The 15,475-nt window shown below is 40.7% G+C and overlaps 1 protein-coding gene across 5 annotated transcripts in view; it reads right to left on the reverse strand.

Annotated features, from left to right (window-relative positions):
* Positions 1-15,475, reverse strand: part of cntn1a (contactin 1a) — a 63,979-nt gene that overhangs the window by 9,667 nt on the left and 38,837 nt on the right. For all 5 annotated transcript variants that reach the window (XM_082539270.1, XM_082539272.1, XM_082539271.1 and 2 more), the window contains exons 3-15: positions 15,163-15,201; positions 9,242-9,368; positions 8,420-8,598; positions 8,035-8,130; positions 7,295-7,501; positions 5,551-5,650; positions 5,032-5,213; positions 4,719-4,843; positions 4,117-4,234; positions 3,684-3,831; positions 2,698-2,825; positions 1,836-2,008; positions 980-1,103 (exon numbers count right to left, since the gene is read on the reverse strand). In XM_082539270.1, the coding sequence (XP_082395396.1) occupies positions 980-1,103; positions 1,836-2,008; positions 2,698-2,825; positions 3,684-3,831; positions 4,117-4,234; positions 4,719-4,843; positions 5,032-5,213; positions 5,551-5,650; positions 7,295-7,501; positions 8,035-8,130; positions 8,420-8,598; positions 9,242-9,368; positions 15,163-15,201 (1,746 nt within the window). The remainder of the gene's footprint in view (positions 1-979; positions 1,104-1,835; positions 2,009-2,697; positions 2,826-3,683; positions 3,832-4,116; positions 4,235-4,718; positions 4,844-5,031; positions 5,214-5,550; positions 5,651-7,294; positions 7,502-8,034; positions 8,131-8,419; positions 8,599-9,241; positions 9,369-15,162; positions 15,202-15,475) is intronic.

Below are 15,475 nucleotides of genomic sequence, written 5' to 3' on the forward strand. Positions count from 1 at the left end.
CTGGGTGGACATAGCAATTTGTTTCGGATAAATATGACCAGCAGTGTGCCACCGTGCAGCCAAGCAATGCCATCTTGAGGCAAGCCACCAGCATTTATACTTGTCCCATAGCAGAAATGCTAATGCCACTTGGTATCTGACTAAGTTAGTCTGACCTTTTCAGGGTGGAACCAGTAGAAGCTTAAGTGTTCTGTCTTATGCTTGAGGACACAAGGCATTTCCTTCATCGGCTTTTTCAAACATTTTCTCCCTCACTTTTGTTAGCATGCAGTCTTGGGTTTGACAGATTATCTGGCAAAAAAAGTTCTACGGTCTGGTTGCTCGGGAGAGATTTACTTCTCTTTAAACATGCGCTGCACAAAATGCAGTACTTGTACTGTCTTTGAGCCTCGTTCTTTTAACGTATGTGCACTTTTTACCTGCATGTTAAAGGTCTAACAACAAGAGCCTGGGAACATTGAAATTTAGCAGAAGGAACCAGGGTTTTTTTCTACTTTTGTTTGAATTGTGTGGTTTTTTGTCATTTAAGCTTCTGCTTTATTTTGACAATGTCTGCATGATCAAGGCAGCAAAATATTTGGATGCTAATTTTTCCTGTAATATTAAACATACATAAATGAGCAACAACCATTAAACATAGGAGTTTAAGACTCAAAAACATGAGCTAATCTTTTTCGACAGGGCCCTGCAGGCTTATTTTGTCAGATGTGATTGACAGTGCATAAAAATGCACCAGCTGCCATTTGACTTTAGGTAACATGTTGTAATGTAACTTAATCCTGATTAGTGCATGGGAGTATGTGACTGTTTGCCAACGGAGGCCCACACACACTAAGACTGTGAGAATTGTGCAGAAAAATTACATAAATATCATGTGAAATAACAAAACAAATCTGTCTTTCATAGATACTATACATTATGTGTTTGTTTAGTTAGCTGAATGCTTTGAGACATTTTACATACATGACTCTTGACTCACCCCTTACAACCAGGTGGGCAGAAGCAGTGATATTGTCCACAGGGGTCTGTGCGGTGCAGGTGTACTGTCCCGCATGTTTCAGCTGAACATTCTTGATGAGCAGCTCGCCATTCGAGCTTCCATTCTGATCAAAACAACACAAGAGACAATGCTTAAGTTTAGAAGAAGTATACACTATGCATCAGCCTGACAAACATCATAAAATATGGATAAATGGCACATTAGTATCAGTCTAGTAACTGAAGCAATCGAGGTGAATTGGGCAGGGAGTTAAACAAAGCCTCTTTTCGCATTCACAAATGTCGAGCTCAGCACACTGAACAGTCAACGTTCTGACTGAATATGAGATTCAACTTTAAAAATACATCAAACTAGCAGTCTTGCTAATGCCACACAAACAGTATCAAATGGAACTGAACCCTGTTTTTACGAGGGGAAAATCATCCCTGCATGCAAAAATCAGGATGTCATCAATCACAGTCATAATAGTGTTTGCCTAGCAGGCGGAGTGACAAATGAGAAAAGCTAACCACTAGCTTATGGTTAGTGCCTTTAAGAGGCAGAGAGAGAGAGCGAGTCATGTCAACAGTAACAGATGTTAGCAGAAATTGCCATTAAACGGATATACTGTGCGCTATTCCCGCCTAGGAAGGTATGTGAAATGAATTTTAGAGTCATGTTCATTTATATCCGACTGTACTTTTCCATACCAGGTATTCCACGTATTGCATCAACCTGACCTCAGATATGCTTAGGATGTGCGTGAACTCTAGGTCAAGGGGATTTTTTTCAGTTTTCAATTGTGGCCAAACCTGGGTTATTCAAAAACAATAAATGGAACAACATGATGTCTCACTGTGGTGCGTTCGTAATGTTGGCTGTCTATGTGCAGGTCAATGACTCGGCCATCTAGGGACCAGATGAAGGTGATATCTAGAGACTGATCGTGTGATGCTGCGCACTGCATCGAGGTATTCTCTCCCAGTTTAACGTCAGTATTAGATGGTGCCAAGGTGATCTTCGTAGAGTCTGTGGGGAAAAACAGGAAGATAAACAGGTCTCAGGGATTATAAAAAAGAGTCAGTTATTTAACTCATGGGTAATTTGATTAAATGAAAATCAAAGAAAGAGCAGATTCCTTATATAAAAAAATAGACTTAAACAGTTCAAAGATGATCAACTGTAGAGTATTTGATTGGGGTGTAAAAAAAAAAGGCGAGAACTCTGAAATATCAAAAATAGCCAGAAGAGGGCAGAAAAGAGCTGCACATCCATACCAACCGAGCTAAGTGTAAAAACACAGAATAAAAAGCTTGACAGCTCTGACTGCATATCTAAAGAAAACAAACAACAAGGAAAACAAAGCTCATATCAGTCTCTGGGGATTTTTTTTTCTTAATTCTATCAGACAATCCCAGTTTATTCTTCTTCTTTTTCACTGAAACGTGTGGGGGCTAAGCTGAATCTAAAGAAGCAACCTCGTGTCATTGCCCTTGGGTAACGACTGAATGTCCCACGAAAGCTTGCTATCAGCCTGCAAAGAGGGCCATAACTCAACGATAGCAGACATTTGGAGGTCGCTACTGCTTGGTGGGACTGAGAGTGGCAGGAATGATTGCCAGCTAAGGTTGACATCAGTCAAAGCAAGTCACAGCTGTCCTGGAAACATCAGGGATACAAAGAGAAGCATTAAACATTGTTCTTCAGCTGGAACTTGCCCATAACCAACAGGTCGCCGGTGCTATTGGCCTTGCCCCGGTCATTCTCTGCAAAGCAGGTGTATCTGCCTTCGTCTGCTCGTGTCACATTGAGGATCTCCAGGCTTCCATCCTCCCAGATGAACACCCTGTGGAGAAACCAGAAGTAATAGTTCACACACTCAGGAGAAAGCATTATGCAGTGTAAAATTATTAGCACAATATGAAGGTCAGTAGCCCAGTGTGTAGTCCAGGGATATGTGGACTATTAAAAAAATATGAAAGTACTCAGAATATGTGTCAGTTCCTTAATGGATATTGAGTTTGCCAAGGGAAAAAGAAAGGAGGAGAACTTTTGGAAGCTTGTACTAACAGCAAGGCAGCAGTGTTTGATTCATTTTTTTTTTTCATATAAGTGCATGAGAGACAGCCTGCCAGCCTTGCCACTCTGCCCCCACCCAGAGTATTAGGATGCATATGTTCCACAATAACTTCCCTCCTGCTCCTCCTTCAAGTGAGTCCCACTCTGAAGTATTTAGGGTGGGAGAAAAGTTGTTGGGGGTCTCAGAGCTTACAGATTAGGCTTGTTTTGCCAGTGAGGAGCACAACACAGGGTTTTACACACCAGGCCGGCCACACTAATCTTGAGAATGAGCTTTAATGTTAGCCACTGGTGATGGCAAAGCTGACAAACAACAAGACGAAAGAATTTTTCTGTGGACAGTATTTAGTCGGTTTAGAAGATCTAGAGATTATTTAGATCCCCAAAATCAAGCCAGTGTACATTTTTCACAACTAAGTCAGCACCAAATGACATTTTATTCCCAAATACTTCCCCATGGATAAATGTAACCCGGATGTGTCAGGCAGTCACTGAAAACAGTTTATGGTTGATGAATATTGGAATTAAAACAACAAAGGAACTCTCTGGTAAACCAGCCTTTGAGAATGAATACAAATGTATAAAATATTCACAGATTCGAGGCAAACAGAAAGAGACTGTTCACCTGGTAGAGTTGGAAAGCAGCTCAGTGTCTTTGCTCCAGGAGAAGGCGGGCTTTGGGGCCGCTCTGGGTCGACACTCAATCACCACCCGGCCATTTTTGGCTGCCAGCACTCTTTTCACTGGGTTGTGTTCAAATGTGGGAGCACAGTCTGAGGAGTGACAGTGTCGGTTATTCATCTCAAACATGGTAGAGCACAGATTAAACACAGGAACGCACGCATATATATATATATATATATATATATATATATATATATATATATATATATATATATATATATATATGTATATATATATATATATATATATATATATATATATATATATACACATACATATTCTGGCTAAGCACAGTCACCATGTCATAATAAGCATCTATTAGTTAGCGTGAAACGTGACACAGCCGTGGGTGTTGTGATAGTTGTTTGACTCACCAAAGACACGCAACTCTGCGCTGGCATAAATGACTCCGTGACGATTTTCTGCTATGCACTGGTACATCCCTGAATCATCAAATGTCAAGCTGCTGAATCTCATCTCTTTCCTGTCAACCTGTGGAGTGCAAAGTAAAACAAAATAAAGCATCTTTTCCCATAATGTTTGAGTTCTGTTACAAAGCAAATGGCCATAATTAAAGTGATGATGGCTGACATGATGGCTACTGCAGTTCAGCTGCCTGGCAGAGGATTTCATTAATGCATAATGATACATCCAGCAACCTCCCCCACGTTTCTGTCACTGGCTGCTCTCTAGAGCATTTTCGAGCCTGATGACAGTTGCTTCTATGGAGCATTACACAACACATGCTGGCACCTGCTCAAAAACAAAAGGTGCTTTTTATTGAACTCTCCTGACACCATGTCTACCCACAGTGCCAGCTTCCTGTCTCTGCTGTGCTCCTGTAACAACCCTTGGCTGCATACCGAACAGAGACGAGATCTAGACAGCCACCGAGAGGGCTCTGAGCATTTTAGAGTCATAGCTCATTTGCATTCACAGTTACAAGACAATAACAATCTATGAGTCTGAATAATACCGGTTCTCCATTTTTCAGCCAGCGGATGTGTGGATTAGGCTTGCCACTGGCTTTGCAGGACATGGTGTAGTCGCTCCTGAGGTCTTTTTCAGTGCTACGGATGTGCTCCACCCACTCTGGAAAAGCTGCAAGTGAGAACATTTAGATAAGGGGTTTGAGAAAAATCTTAAGATTTACCCTGTCTGGTGACAGTGCTAATAATAGCAGTGCTGACGAGTTTATCCCATAAAGCACACCTAGGAGAGATTTAATACAACTGATAAAGACTTTGGAAAACTACAGTATAAGTTAAGACAAGAAAATTTCAAATGACCTTCCACAGACACGCGAGCGGTGTGGTAGTCCTTTCCTTTCGAGTTTATCGCCTCACACTTATAGGTGCCACCGTCTTCAAATTGCACGTTGTACAGATGCAGTTGAGTCCCCGTCATATGCACCTCGTGGTTTGACGGCAGATGTCCGTCTATCTTCTTCCAGCGGATCTCAGGGACAGGACTGAAAAGGGCACACAGGGGAAAATAATGCACGAGCAGGCATAAGTTGTAACGCTTGTTGCATGCTCCACTATACTTATCATTCTGAAACATGGGTTGTAAATCATGTGACTTCATGAGCATTTGTCAGCAGCTGTAGAACTTTGAGAGCTCACAGAATGATATGTTTGGATCTGATTTCATTGTAAACGGAGCAGAACAGCCTCTGAAACTGAGTTCATATTCACTTAAACTTTCCTTTAAGAGTCGTTTTTATTGCGGATTACCTCTACATAGCTGGCTAGTGTGAAATTCTACAATCTAGCATTTTTTGTTTACCCATATTCTCTCTTACTTACTTCCCCAAAGCAAAGCACTCCAGGGTGACATTCTGCCCCACCAAAGCAGTGGTGTCAGGGAACTTGACTCTTAGGTCAGCCGGGTATTTCCTGATAGGACCTGAGTGGAAGAGCAACAAGTTATGATGTGTTCTGATTCTTAACCCAGTTTATAGATGCTAACAAAACAAATACTTTAAAATAATTTTGTGTTTGTTCTCAAGGTTTTCTTTGAAAATCTCACACCAGATTCACCATAATGCGTATATATGGAACTCTTATATCCCATACTGTGTGTGTGATTAGGTTATTTGTTTCTGTGAATGTAATTTTGTCATTTTTTTTAATCTTACAAAGAAGTATTAATCTGTTCCTACTCGGTATCCTTACTTGTAATTTGCAGTTTAAAAACTCGGGTCCAGGACTAGATCCAGGGCCCTGGATTTCTGAATGTCTCATCCACTCTGCTGTTTCTTTATCAACTGAGTTACTTTAAGTTTAACCACTGTTCTATAGCAATCAGTAATTAGGTGGTTAAAACACAAGATATAAGCAACAACAATGCCGTTGCTGACTGATGAACACACATGGGACACAGTGAAATCATATACTCAGAGCATTAAAGTGAAAGAAATGCCTATAGAATGTAATAAAAGCTTTATTTAGAGCCCTAAGCATGACTCATGTTTACATGCTTAAACACATTAACAGAATGTATAAAATTCTGTATACACATTCATAAAACCTGGACAAATACACACACACACACACACACACACACACACACACACACACACACACACACACAAAAAAAAATTAGATAGAGGTAAATAATGTAACATCATACCCAGAAGACACGGCATAATACATGTATGCCTGAGAGAGCCCAAACAACTGCTCAGCTCTGTCCCCGGCCCCCTTGATGGAACAAATCCTTCTAGCTTGTGTTCTACTATTCAACACATGCTTGCCACAAGTAAAACTAGCTCAGAGTTTGACAGCGATGAAAGTAAACGTCTAATGGATTCTTGGAAACCCCTTAAGGAAAAATGTTAACATTGCTTAGTTTGGTTTTTGAACCCATTACTTCAAGCTGTTCAGAAACATACGGCCTAAATAAATAAGAGCACATACATCTCTTTAGTTTCTGTCCTTCGTTTTGGCACAGTTTATGTTTCCTCTTGTCCTCTGTAGCCGGCTGGCTCTGTCTCAAAACAAGCATCATGTGTCAGTCTACTACTGAGTTCATTTAGTTCTGTAAATTTAATTTAAAAAGTCAATACCAGGGACATGACCTTAATGCATTTAGAGCAAACAACGCTGTCATTAAACACAGTGCTACAGTAGGGACAGGAGGAAAGAATTGCAGCCGACGCAGCATTTTAGTCACTTCCTGTCTTCAAGCATCTCTTAACACTTGAGGTCCTGCCCTATAATCACACCTCACTGGCAAAAGAATGTGAGAATTAATACAGGAAACCACATCTGAGGAAGTGTGGCATTTATAGTAGACACATATTTAATCCCTGTTGAATCCCTCCGTTTTACTGACATAATTGCTGTGCATTGCAAGCATAAATTGGTATTAAACACAGTATTTTACGCATGAATTCTTGGAACCTTTTTTATAATTTTGTATTCCATTTTCTATTTGTGCTTTCTGTTAAGCTGCAGAACCCAAAAGTCTGTTACTACTACTTTAGCAACAATCAGAGTCAAAAGCAACAACAAATAGACAACAAGAAGTAGAAACCGGGGTACTAACGTTCAGTCTGAGGCTCGAGGGGGATGTAGTTGGAGAAGACACTCTTGGAAATAGACGGGCTTGAGGCGATGCAGGAGTAATTTCCTCTGTCCGAGGAGTCCACCTTAGAGATATAGAGGTTGCCTGTTATCTGGGAGACAAAACGTCGCTTGTCCGGTATGATGAAGGTCGGGAATTCATTGAGGATCCAGCGGAATGACAGCTCGGCTGAACAGAAAGAGGAACAGCAAAAGGCACCTGTCAGTCAAGAGTCTGGGCTTATCCACTGCTTTTGAAACAGTGAAGGAGGCTGGATGTGAAGCAAGGGCACTCTGAATGATCTGGTAAGCTTGTGAAGACAACAATCTCTTTATCTTAATAGCTAAGAAGCTAACCATGTCCTTAACAACAGTGTACAAAATATCTGATTAATTCATTTCAGTTCACCAAGTTCATGAAAACAGCAGTGAGGATATGTGCATGAATGGTCACAATTATTTAACATGACAGAGTCGCTGTGTCAAGGACCAGAGTAAAACTTAAAGCAATGCAAGCAAGTTTGTTCATTTTCCATACGACTTGTCTTGGTCCCAGAGTTTTGTGGGTTCAGATTTCTTTCGGGTTTTTGTGAAGGGATTATGTTCTAGTCTATATTGTTTACGGTCTTCTGTAATTAACTAGATGTTAATGCTGCAAAATATTAGGGCTCATTCTTTTTAGGAACATCCAGCAACAGCAGGCTAAGGCTTCACATGTTGTACCTGGATAATGCGGTGGGGGAGCGCAGAGCAACACGGCCCCCTGTCCCTCTTTGACATACACTGACGACCTCTCCTCCGATGAGAAAAGATCGAGATCTGAGAAGGGGAGAGAAAATAATTACATCCCGTCATCACATGTTTTAAAGATCTCTGCAAAACGACACTTACGGTGTAAGTTTTGTATAAAGATCAACGATTCTTTTGGAAATGAGTTGTGATCTCTGAGCGCATTAGCATTTCACAAATTATATTTGTCATACTGAATTTGATTTGTCCCAGTTGTCCTTGTCATTTCAGTTTGCATAATATGCATGAAAGTACAGCAAGGCAGCGCTGTTAAAAATAGGAGATGCTTTACACATCAGACTGTAAATGGAAAGCTTACATCCAAACTGGACAGAGGCCTCTCTGCTTACGACCGTGCCATACGTGTTGGTAGCCAAACAGGAGTATTGACCCACATGTTCAGTCTTATCAGGCTTGCTGATGACCAAGTTTCCTCCTACTAAACTGTAGTGACTACCCCCTGCATCCAAGTCAATTTCCATGCCGTCCAGCTTCCACCTGCAACACAAACGATCAGGGTTAGCACAGCCGCCCTGTTTGAAAGGAGTCAGAGTCGCGTTCTTTTTCTTGTTGTTTCTAGTTGATTTTACATCGAATAACACGAGCAGATAACTTATCTGAAGCACTGACATACATTACAAAGTCTGACAAGTGACTGCACTAAAGCTGATCTTTTACCGTAAGTTTACCAGATTTCATAAACTGAGGGCTTCTCTATTAAAAAATGACAAATTTTAATGCTTTGAAAGGCAGAAGAGAGTGCACTATAAATGAACCCTCTTAAACACTCAATGCCAGCTGCGGTCAAAGCTAATTCCTTCCCCTCTGACATCTAATTCTGGGCTCCTTGACAGTGAAACCGATTTAAGGGATGCAGAGCAATCTAATTTACATGTATTTGCGACTAAATTGAAACAGATGATCTAAAACACTTTAAATTTTGAGTCCAAAAAAATTAAATGAAAAAAAAAAGTTATTTTTGCTAAATCTGCTTCAGAATTTTATTTGTTCATCACCATTAAGGTAACATCTTTGTGAGCACGCAGTTTGACAGCAGGTCAGAAAACAGTCTGAGGGATTGTGAGAGGTGAGAGGCACATAACATGCACAGCATGTAGTGTATATGCGGAGCATATGTTACTTGTATGTGGCAGGTGGATTGGCTCTAGCCCGGCAGTTCATGGTAATTTTGGCCTCGGGTGACTCCTCAGGGTAGATGGTATCCACCGGCTGCTCCTCAAACACTGGTCCGTAACCTGTGACTTCATCTGCAGGCAACAAACAAACAAGACCAAGGGTTAATAACTAAGAGCAGTCTTACAGAGAAGTGAAATCAAGTTTCAAGAGCATCACATTTGTCTCCCATTTGTCAGCTGTGGGGCAGTTTAATCAAAAACAAGAGAACTGGGTTCAGAAATAACACAAGAAAAGATACAAATAAACAACAACAACAAAAACAACATGCTGACTAGATTGTGAGATTGCCTCTGTGAGGACCTGCCATTTAATATGTCAGCCTGATTTGCGTTTTTCACAGACATGCACACCTAGCTTAGACGCCGGGTTTAGATAAATCCCAGTTGTAGCTGTAACTAATCTAATTCTTGAGTCCGCACAAACTCTCTTTCAGGCATCGACACAGGGTAATAAGCCTCTGCTTTATTCCAAACCACAAACTCACACTAATTATGGCAGAGATGTGCTCAGTCAGGTGCCAAACCAGAGTGACGCATTTATCAGTTGCCAGTGGATATGTTATTGTTCCACACTAATACAAATCCTCCAAGTGGAAATGCCAACTTTACTTAGCATAATCCAAACCTGCTTCATACCGTATCTGTCATCCTCGGCGCTGCGGAGAAGCGCAGCACAGGAAATTTCAGATTCAGCGCTCTCCTCGATGAAAACGCGTTTCTTGGTTCAAGCTTCCTTTTAAAGCATCGTCAGGCACACGTAATTAGCCCCAATTACTCATTAAAACAGACAGACATCACGAGCAAAGGCATGAATAAGACATAAACACAATGCCAGGCTATGAATAAGCAATGAGGCGAAATGTTCCCAAATGCTGATTATTCTCTCAGATCAAGAGCGTGTGTAGGTGACTGCGGCAATACAAATGTGCGGGCGCGCACATGTGTGTTATTCCCTCGCGTCTCTGAGTTCTAAGAGAGCACAGCTGACACCTCAATGGGGAGAGGCCGGCTCTTTCAGACGGCGATATCCTGCGCCTCTTCGATCCAGGGCAGTACTTACAGATTCGCTCACTCTGAAAATGTCACATCGACAGACTCTGCGACCTTTAGAAACCCAAACAAAGGACCATTATATTTATAGGATCCTTCTATCCGTAATTTACATCACAAAAGCAGTCGGGTATATTTGTGTAGCGTGACAACAAAATAGAACGAGAGCTGTACACATTCCAGCAGTCAAATATGTGATTGCTGGCTATTTTCAAGGAATATCCAAAACGGATCATGCAGTTTAACCAGTAAATTAGATGCATATTCTTCTGCCTCGACTGTCACGAACAGAAAAAAGCAGGAAGGCAGAATTATAACCACATTTGCAAGTTAGCTATACCCTCCGCAGCCAACCAGAAGGCAACAATTAAGACATTAGGAGACAGGATCATCTCCCACTCACACTACAGCAGCCAACCATGTGCAAGTACTTGACATTGATGTAAATCCCAAGGACTCTGAATTACCACTGAGAGAGAAATTACACATATAATAAATGGGCCATTGTGGGGCTGATGGAAGGCAAATTAAGTGAGGATCTATGTTCTGGGAACAAGAGAGGTGAAAAAAGAAATGAAAGAAACAGAAAACATGAAAGAAACATAAGATTCAGTAGAGTAAAGGGAATCTACTGACCCTTTTCTACTGCTAGGCTTAGGCTGTGCTGCGTCGGTGTCATGAAAAAATACTGCAAATGCGAGACTGTGGAGGTTGGAAGGGAGTCACTGAGGCTGCACTGCAGTGCTGAAATAGCAGCTGAAGTGTAACTCAGACATGAGCACTGGTGCCGTTCCTATGCTTTTCCTGTAATGGGGGACGTGGCAGATGGTGGAAGGGGGCTGTTAAACAGGCCGCACAAGACCCACAGCCTGGAGACACACACGGGCCTCTTACATTCTCCCTGCCTCGTTTCATTTTCTCTGTCTCAAGCTCTCCCTGGATTGCCTCTGTCCCTCCACCACCTTTCCAATCTAAATCCTGCTGTCACGGTTTGCTCCCCTTTTCTTTGATTTACTTCCACAACTACTTGGGTCTCTGAGCTTTCTGGTTGTTAAGGTTGCTTTATTCAGTACATGTTCTGTTTTGGTTTTTTTCTTAGTGACATGTCTTGACAGTTTTATATAACCCAAATATGCACCATTTGCACAAAATCTAAGGATTTCTAGAGGATGAAGCACACTGACACCATTATCACAGGTGGGATTTGTGGCTCTGAATCAAATACGGGATGTACTGCTATTAAAATGTGTCTTGCCAATTATAATGCATCATAATAACTTTAATAATCAATTCATTTTTCTAAAGTGCTGTATGTTCATCTTAATACTTTTGTGTTCACTGTTGTGCAAAAAAAAGGTCTTTTCTCAGCTCCCCACCTAAACTCTTTGCGCCCTCATTTCAAAGGAGTCTAATATGCGAAGTTCAAAACAAAACACAATACGATACTGTCGCTAGTCACTCCATTTCATTCTTCTCTTTCCTAATCTGTATCTCTCACAGGTTCTCTTCTTTCCCTGCATAAAACCCTTTCTGTTCTCGTTTTGGCACTACTTCGCCTTGGATGTACTGAGCCTTCCCGTTTAGCTGGCAAGTAATTATTTACCCAGTTGTCAACTGAGTGATCCCACCTCCTACTTACACACAAAAACACACAAAGAAAGAAAGAAACATGGACAATAAGTCTCAAGAAAAGGCCACATCTGTTCAAAAGGAGAAGAAGCACACACACAGTCAGGAACGCTCTGTCTCCTGAGCCTGCTGGAAGTGATCTTCCACTGGACCTGCTTCATTATCAGACACAGACAGTCTGATTCAGCCGAACAGCAGGTAAGCTTAGACTCTCATTTGAATTTGAAAAACCAAAGCTTGTTATTTCAGGAGGCTGTTATCTTTCATAGCAATGGTTTCTAATGAGACATCAATTATTCATTATGGTTTTAGGTATAATCTCAGTTGAATCACAATTACTTGCTGGCTAGAAGTATTATAAAACATATATTCAAAATCTGTTTGTTTTTTCACTTTTAAGTGCCTTTATTTTATTTGCAGCCATTTCTCACATTGCCATTCTGCAAAAAACAATGTTCTGAAGCAGTTTTCCTGTCGTATCCCAGTAATCACATAATTAGTCCAAATCCCAGAAGAAGGTAATTCTCTAATGAATTTAACTTTGATCACAACCGTGCTTTACAGCAACATCTGTAGTATGGCTTGTTTGCATGACCAAGTGAGTGTCCAAGTGGGACAGATAACATATTGTATCCTTCTGGCACTAAAAGCACAATGCAATAAAATAATTGCCCACAAACCCCCGAGCCACATCATGAGCGAGGGTGGTAAACCAAACTCTCCCTGGAGTGAAAAACCTACTTTTTAAAATCGTATGTTTTTAAAAAAAAAACTTGCCTCACTGCAGGCCAAAGTACTCACAGAGGTATGGCCCAGGGTACGGCCAGGGTCAGTCATGCAGGGTATGTTTAATTTGTTACCAGCTGTGCTGTTACAACTGCACTCGAAAGAAAATATTGTTTGATAGAGCAGAACTATCGAAGATAATATACATCTTTGAACTTGAGTCCAAAGATTTTCACTTTTATACGCATTGATGTGTAATGCTCGATGACTGGAATCTCCGTATTAGTCTGCAGCTGTAAAAGTTTGCTCTGTATGTGTGTGTCCAGCTGAGAAGTGATTTAAAAAGGCAGCATTAAGATTTTAATACTTTTACAGCCATCGTTCAGCCCGACAAGGGGTGAGCACTTGGTACTAAAGAGGCAGGCATTAGGTGAGCTCTACTTTAGCTTTAACAGCAGGATGATGGGGATAAACACTGCTACGAGCTGAATGATAAGCAGTTCAGTTATATGAAAAAAAACCTGCTTCTGCAGCGTGTCCCAGCTGGAAGGCTGTCTACACGATGTTCTGACCTTTAAGAAACTTGCTATCGACACCGATGACTACACCTTCATCCTTATCCAGGTTTGACAAAGAGTTCAAAATCACCAAGCCTAAGCAGCAGTTTCTCACATTTCTTTCAGTGCCGAGTGACCTTAAAAACAACTGATGTGGGCATCAAAAAACAGCCAGCAGAGCCCAAACTACATCATGTTCTGTTATTTCTGTAAACATGAAGAAATAATGTCAGCTTGTTCAGGAGGTGATACTCCACAAGGACGCATAAGAAAAAAAAGGTCAATACTTCAAGAAAAGGTGAAAGACAATCAATGGCAAAGCATCAAGAACAAAAAGTGACCAACAGAAAAACAAGATGCTCACTGGAGCCATCAACAATTCAACCTGCGAACAGCATCACGTGTTTCTAAGCAACAAATCAGCAAGCCTTCCTTCTACCAATTAATCCCTTGCCGACAGCCTGCTTCACCTTTATTTTTCTCCTAGAGACAAGCACACTGGGCGAATAGTAAGTCAAAAAACAGAAATTACAGCCTCTCCTACCTTAGGACCAAATAATCAAAACTATCAGTAAGTATAAAGTATAATGGTTCGTAAACTAGCTATATAAATATGTAGGCTGTCTCAATCAATTATGTAAATGTAAATATGACTTTTTTTTTTTACATTTACAGTGTGTGTGTGTGTATGTGTGCGTCTACATATATGAAGACGAAATGCACATTATTTCCCTTCTTTGTCTCATCTATCACCCCCAAATAGCACCACGGTGAAGCCTGACAGCTCAAATACAGTCCCTAGCTCTAAATACCAGCCTAGGTTCATATGCATAACATCTTGGATCCAAACCATCTCTATTAGAATTAATGTACATCTGAAAGAAGAAGAAATGCAGAAATAGAAACAGTGGAAAAAACATTATGTCTGGGTTTTTTCATTAACCCTATCCCACTGTGGACGAGAAAGGGAGCCATCTGTCACTGCTTGAATGGGAATCCTGAAAGCGAAATTCTCTGGTAGTTTGACCACTTCAGTTGGCAGGGGTTGGACAAAAAACAGTGAAAGCCCATTTGTAGCACACTTACTTCCTCTCTTGGCTTTTAAGAGTATCTGCAATAATGAGTTGATCAACGTAACACAAAAGCTTGAGAACTGTTTACTGTAATTAAGGAGAACAATGAAAAGAAGTTGTATTTATATTATAAATAAAGCTATGCTTTATAATAGTTACACTGTATTGTTTTTATGCTGAACCCTTAAAGGCAGTTGTATTTTATGTGAAAAGTGTCTGCTCACCAGAAGACTTTTTAAAATAACGTGTCCTCGTGAACTATGTCAGCTGCATCTGCAGCTGTGTAAAATTTGGTGAAGCAGAGGTCAGCATCCTGACGTCTTGCAGGAATAAACACATTAAAGAACCAAAGTGTTTTTATTTCTGTAGGAAGGGACAGCAAATAGAAAACTTGGCAAATGCCAGTAAAGAGTTAGAGCTATTTTCTTTTAATGCAAAAAGAAATCAAAAAGTCTAGTAACATAGCCTTGACTAAAAACAGAGGCTGTCAAGAAGGCCACAACTCCACTGACCTGCCAGAGCAGACAGTCTCTGGTTTAGAAAATATAAATCAGATGGAAACGAGCCTTTGAATTTTGGTACATTCCTGCTTTTGATAACCCGTCTCCATTTACTAGAATGCTCAAAAAGATTCAAAGGCACATTGGCAAAAGAAATATGTCTATGGCCAAGTGTCAAAAGATATTCAGAAAACATAACACATGACACATAAGCTTGTGGCCTTTTCTGTGACCTCAAAACTTGATCTCTGACATTTATGAATGTTTTTGTTAAAGGGAATCCCAGCACAATATACGCTGATAATTATATTTGACATATAATTACACTTACCTCCATAAAAGTCAGGTACCTCCCCAATGACAGACACACCTGGAACATTTAACAAAAGAATGTCAAGTCAAGCCAGCGTACAATCTCGGCTCTGTAAATATGAAATACAAAGTACAACCGAATGGAAGAAAGCAGTCCTACCAACCAGATACTAAAACATTTATCATAAGTGTTCAACACAGTTCTATATTTAGACTTCATTTATACTTTTTGTGTCAGTGTAAGTCTTATTATGGGCCAACTGAACCACAGAATCACAGACACGCACACACTCACTGCCTATACTTCTGCTGTAGGCTAGTGTGTACTTGAC

The sequence above is a fragment of the Aulonocara stuartgranti genome (assembly GCF_965226115.1).
Source record: "Aulonocara stuartgranti genome assembly, chromosome: 7".
Classification (NCBI taxonomy): Eukaryota; Metazoa; Chordata; class Actinopteri; order Cichliformes; family Cichlidae; genus Aulonocara; species Aulonocara stuartgranti.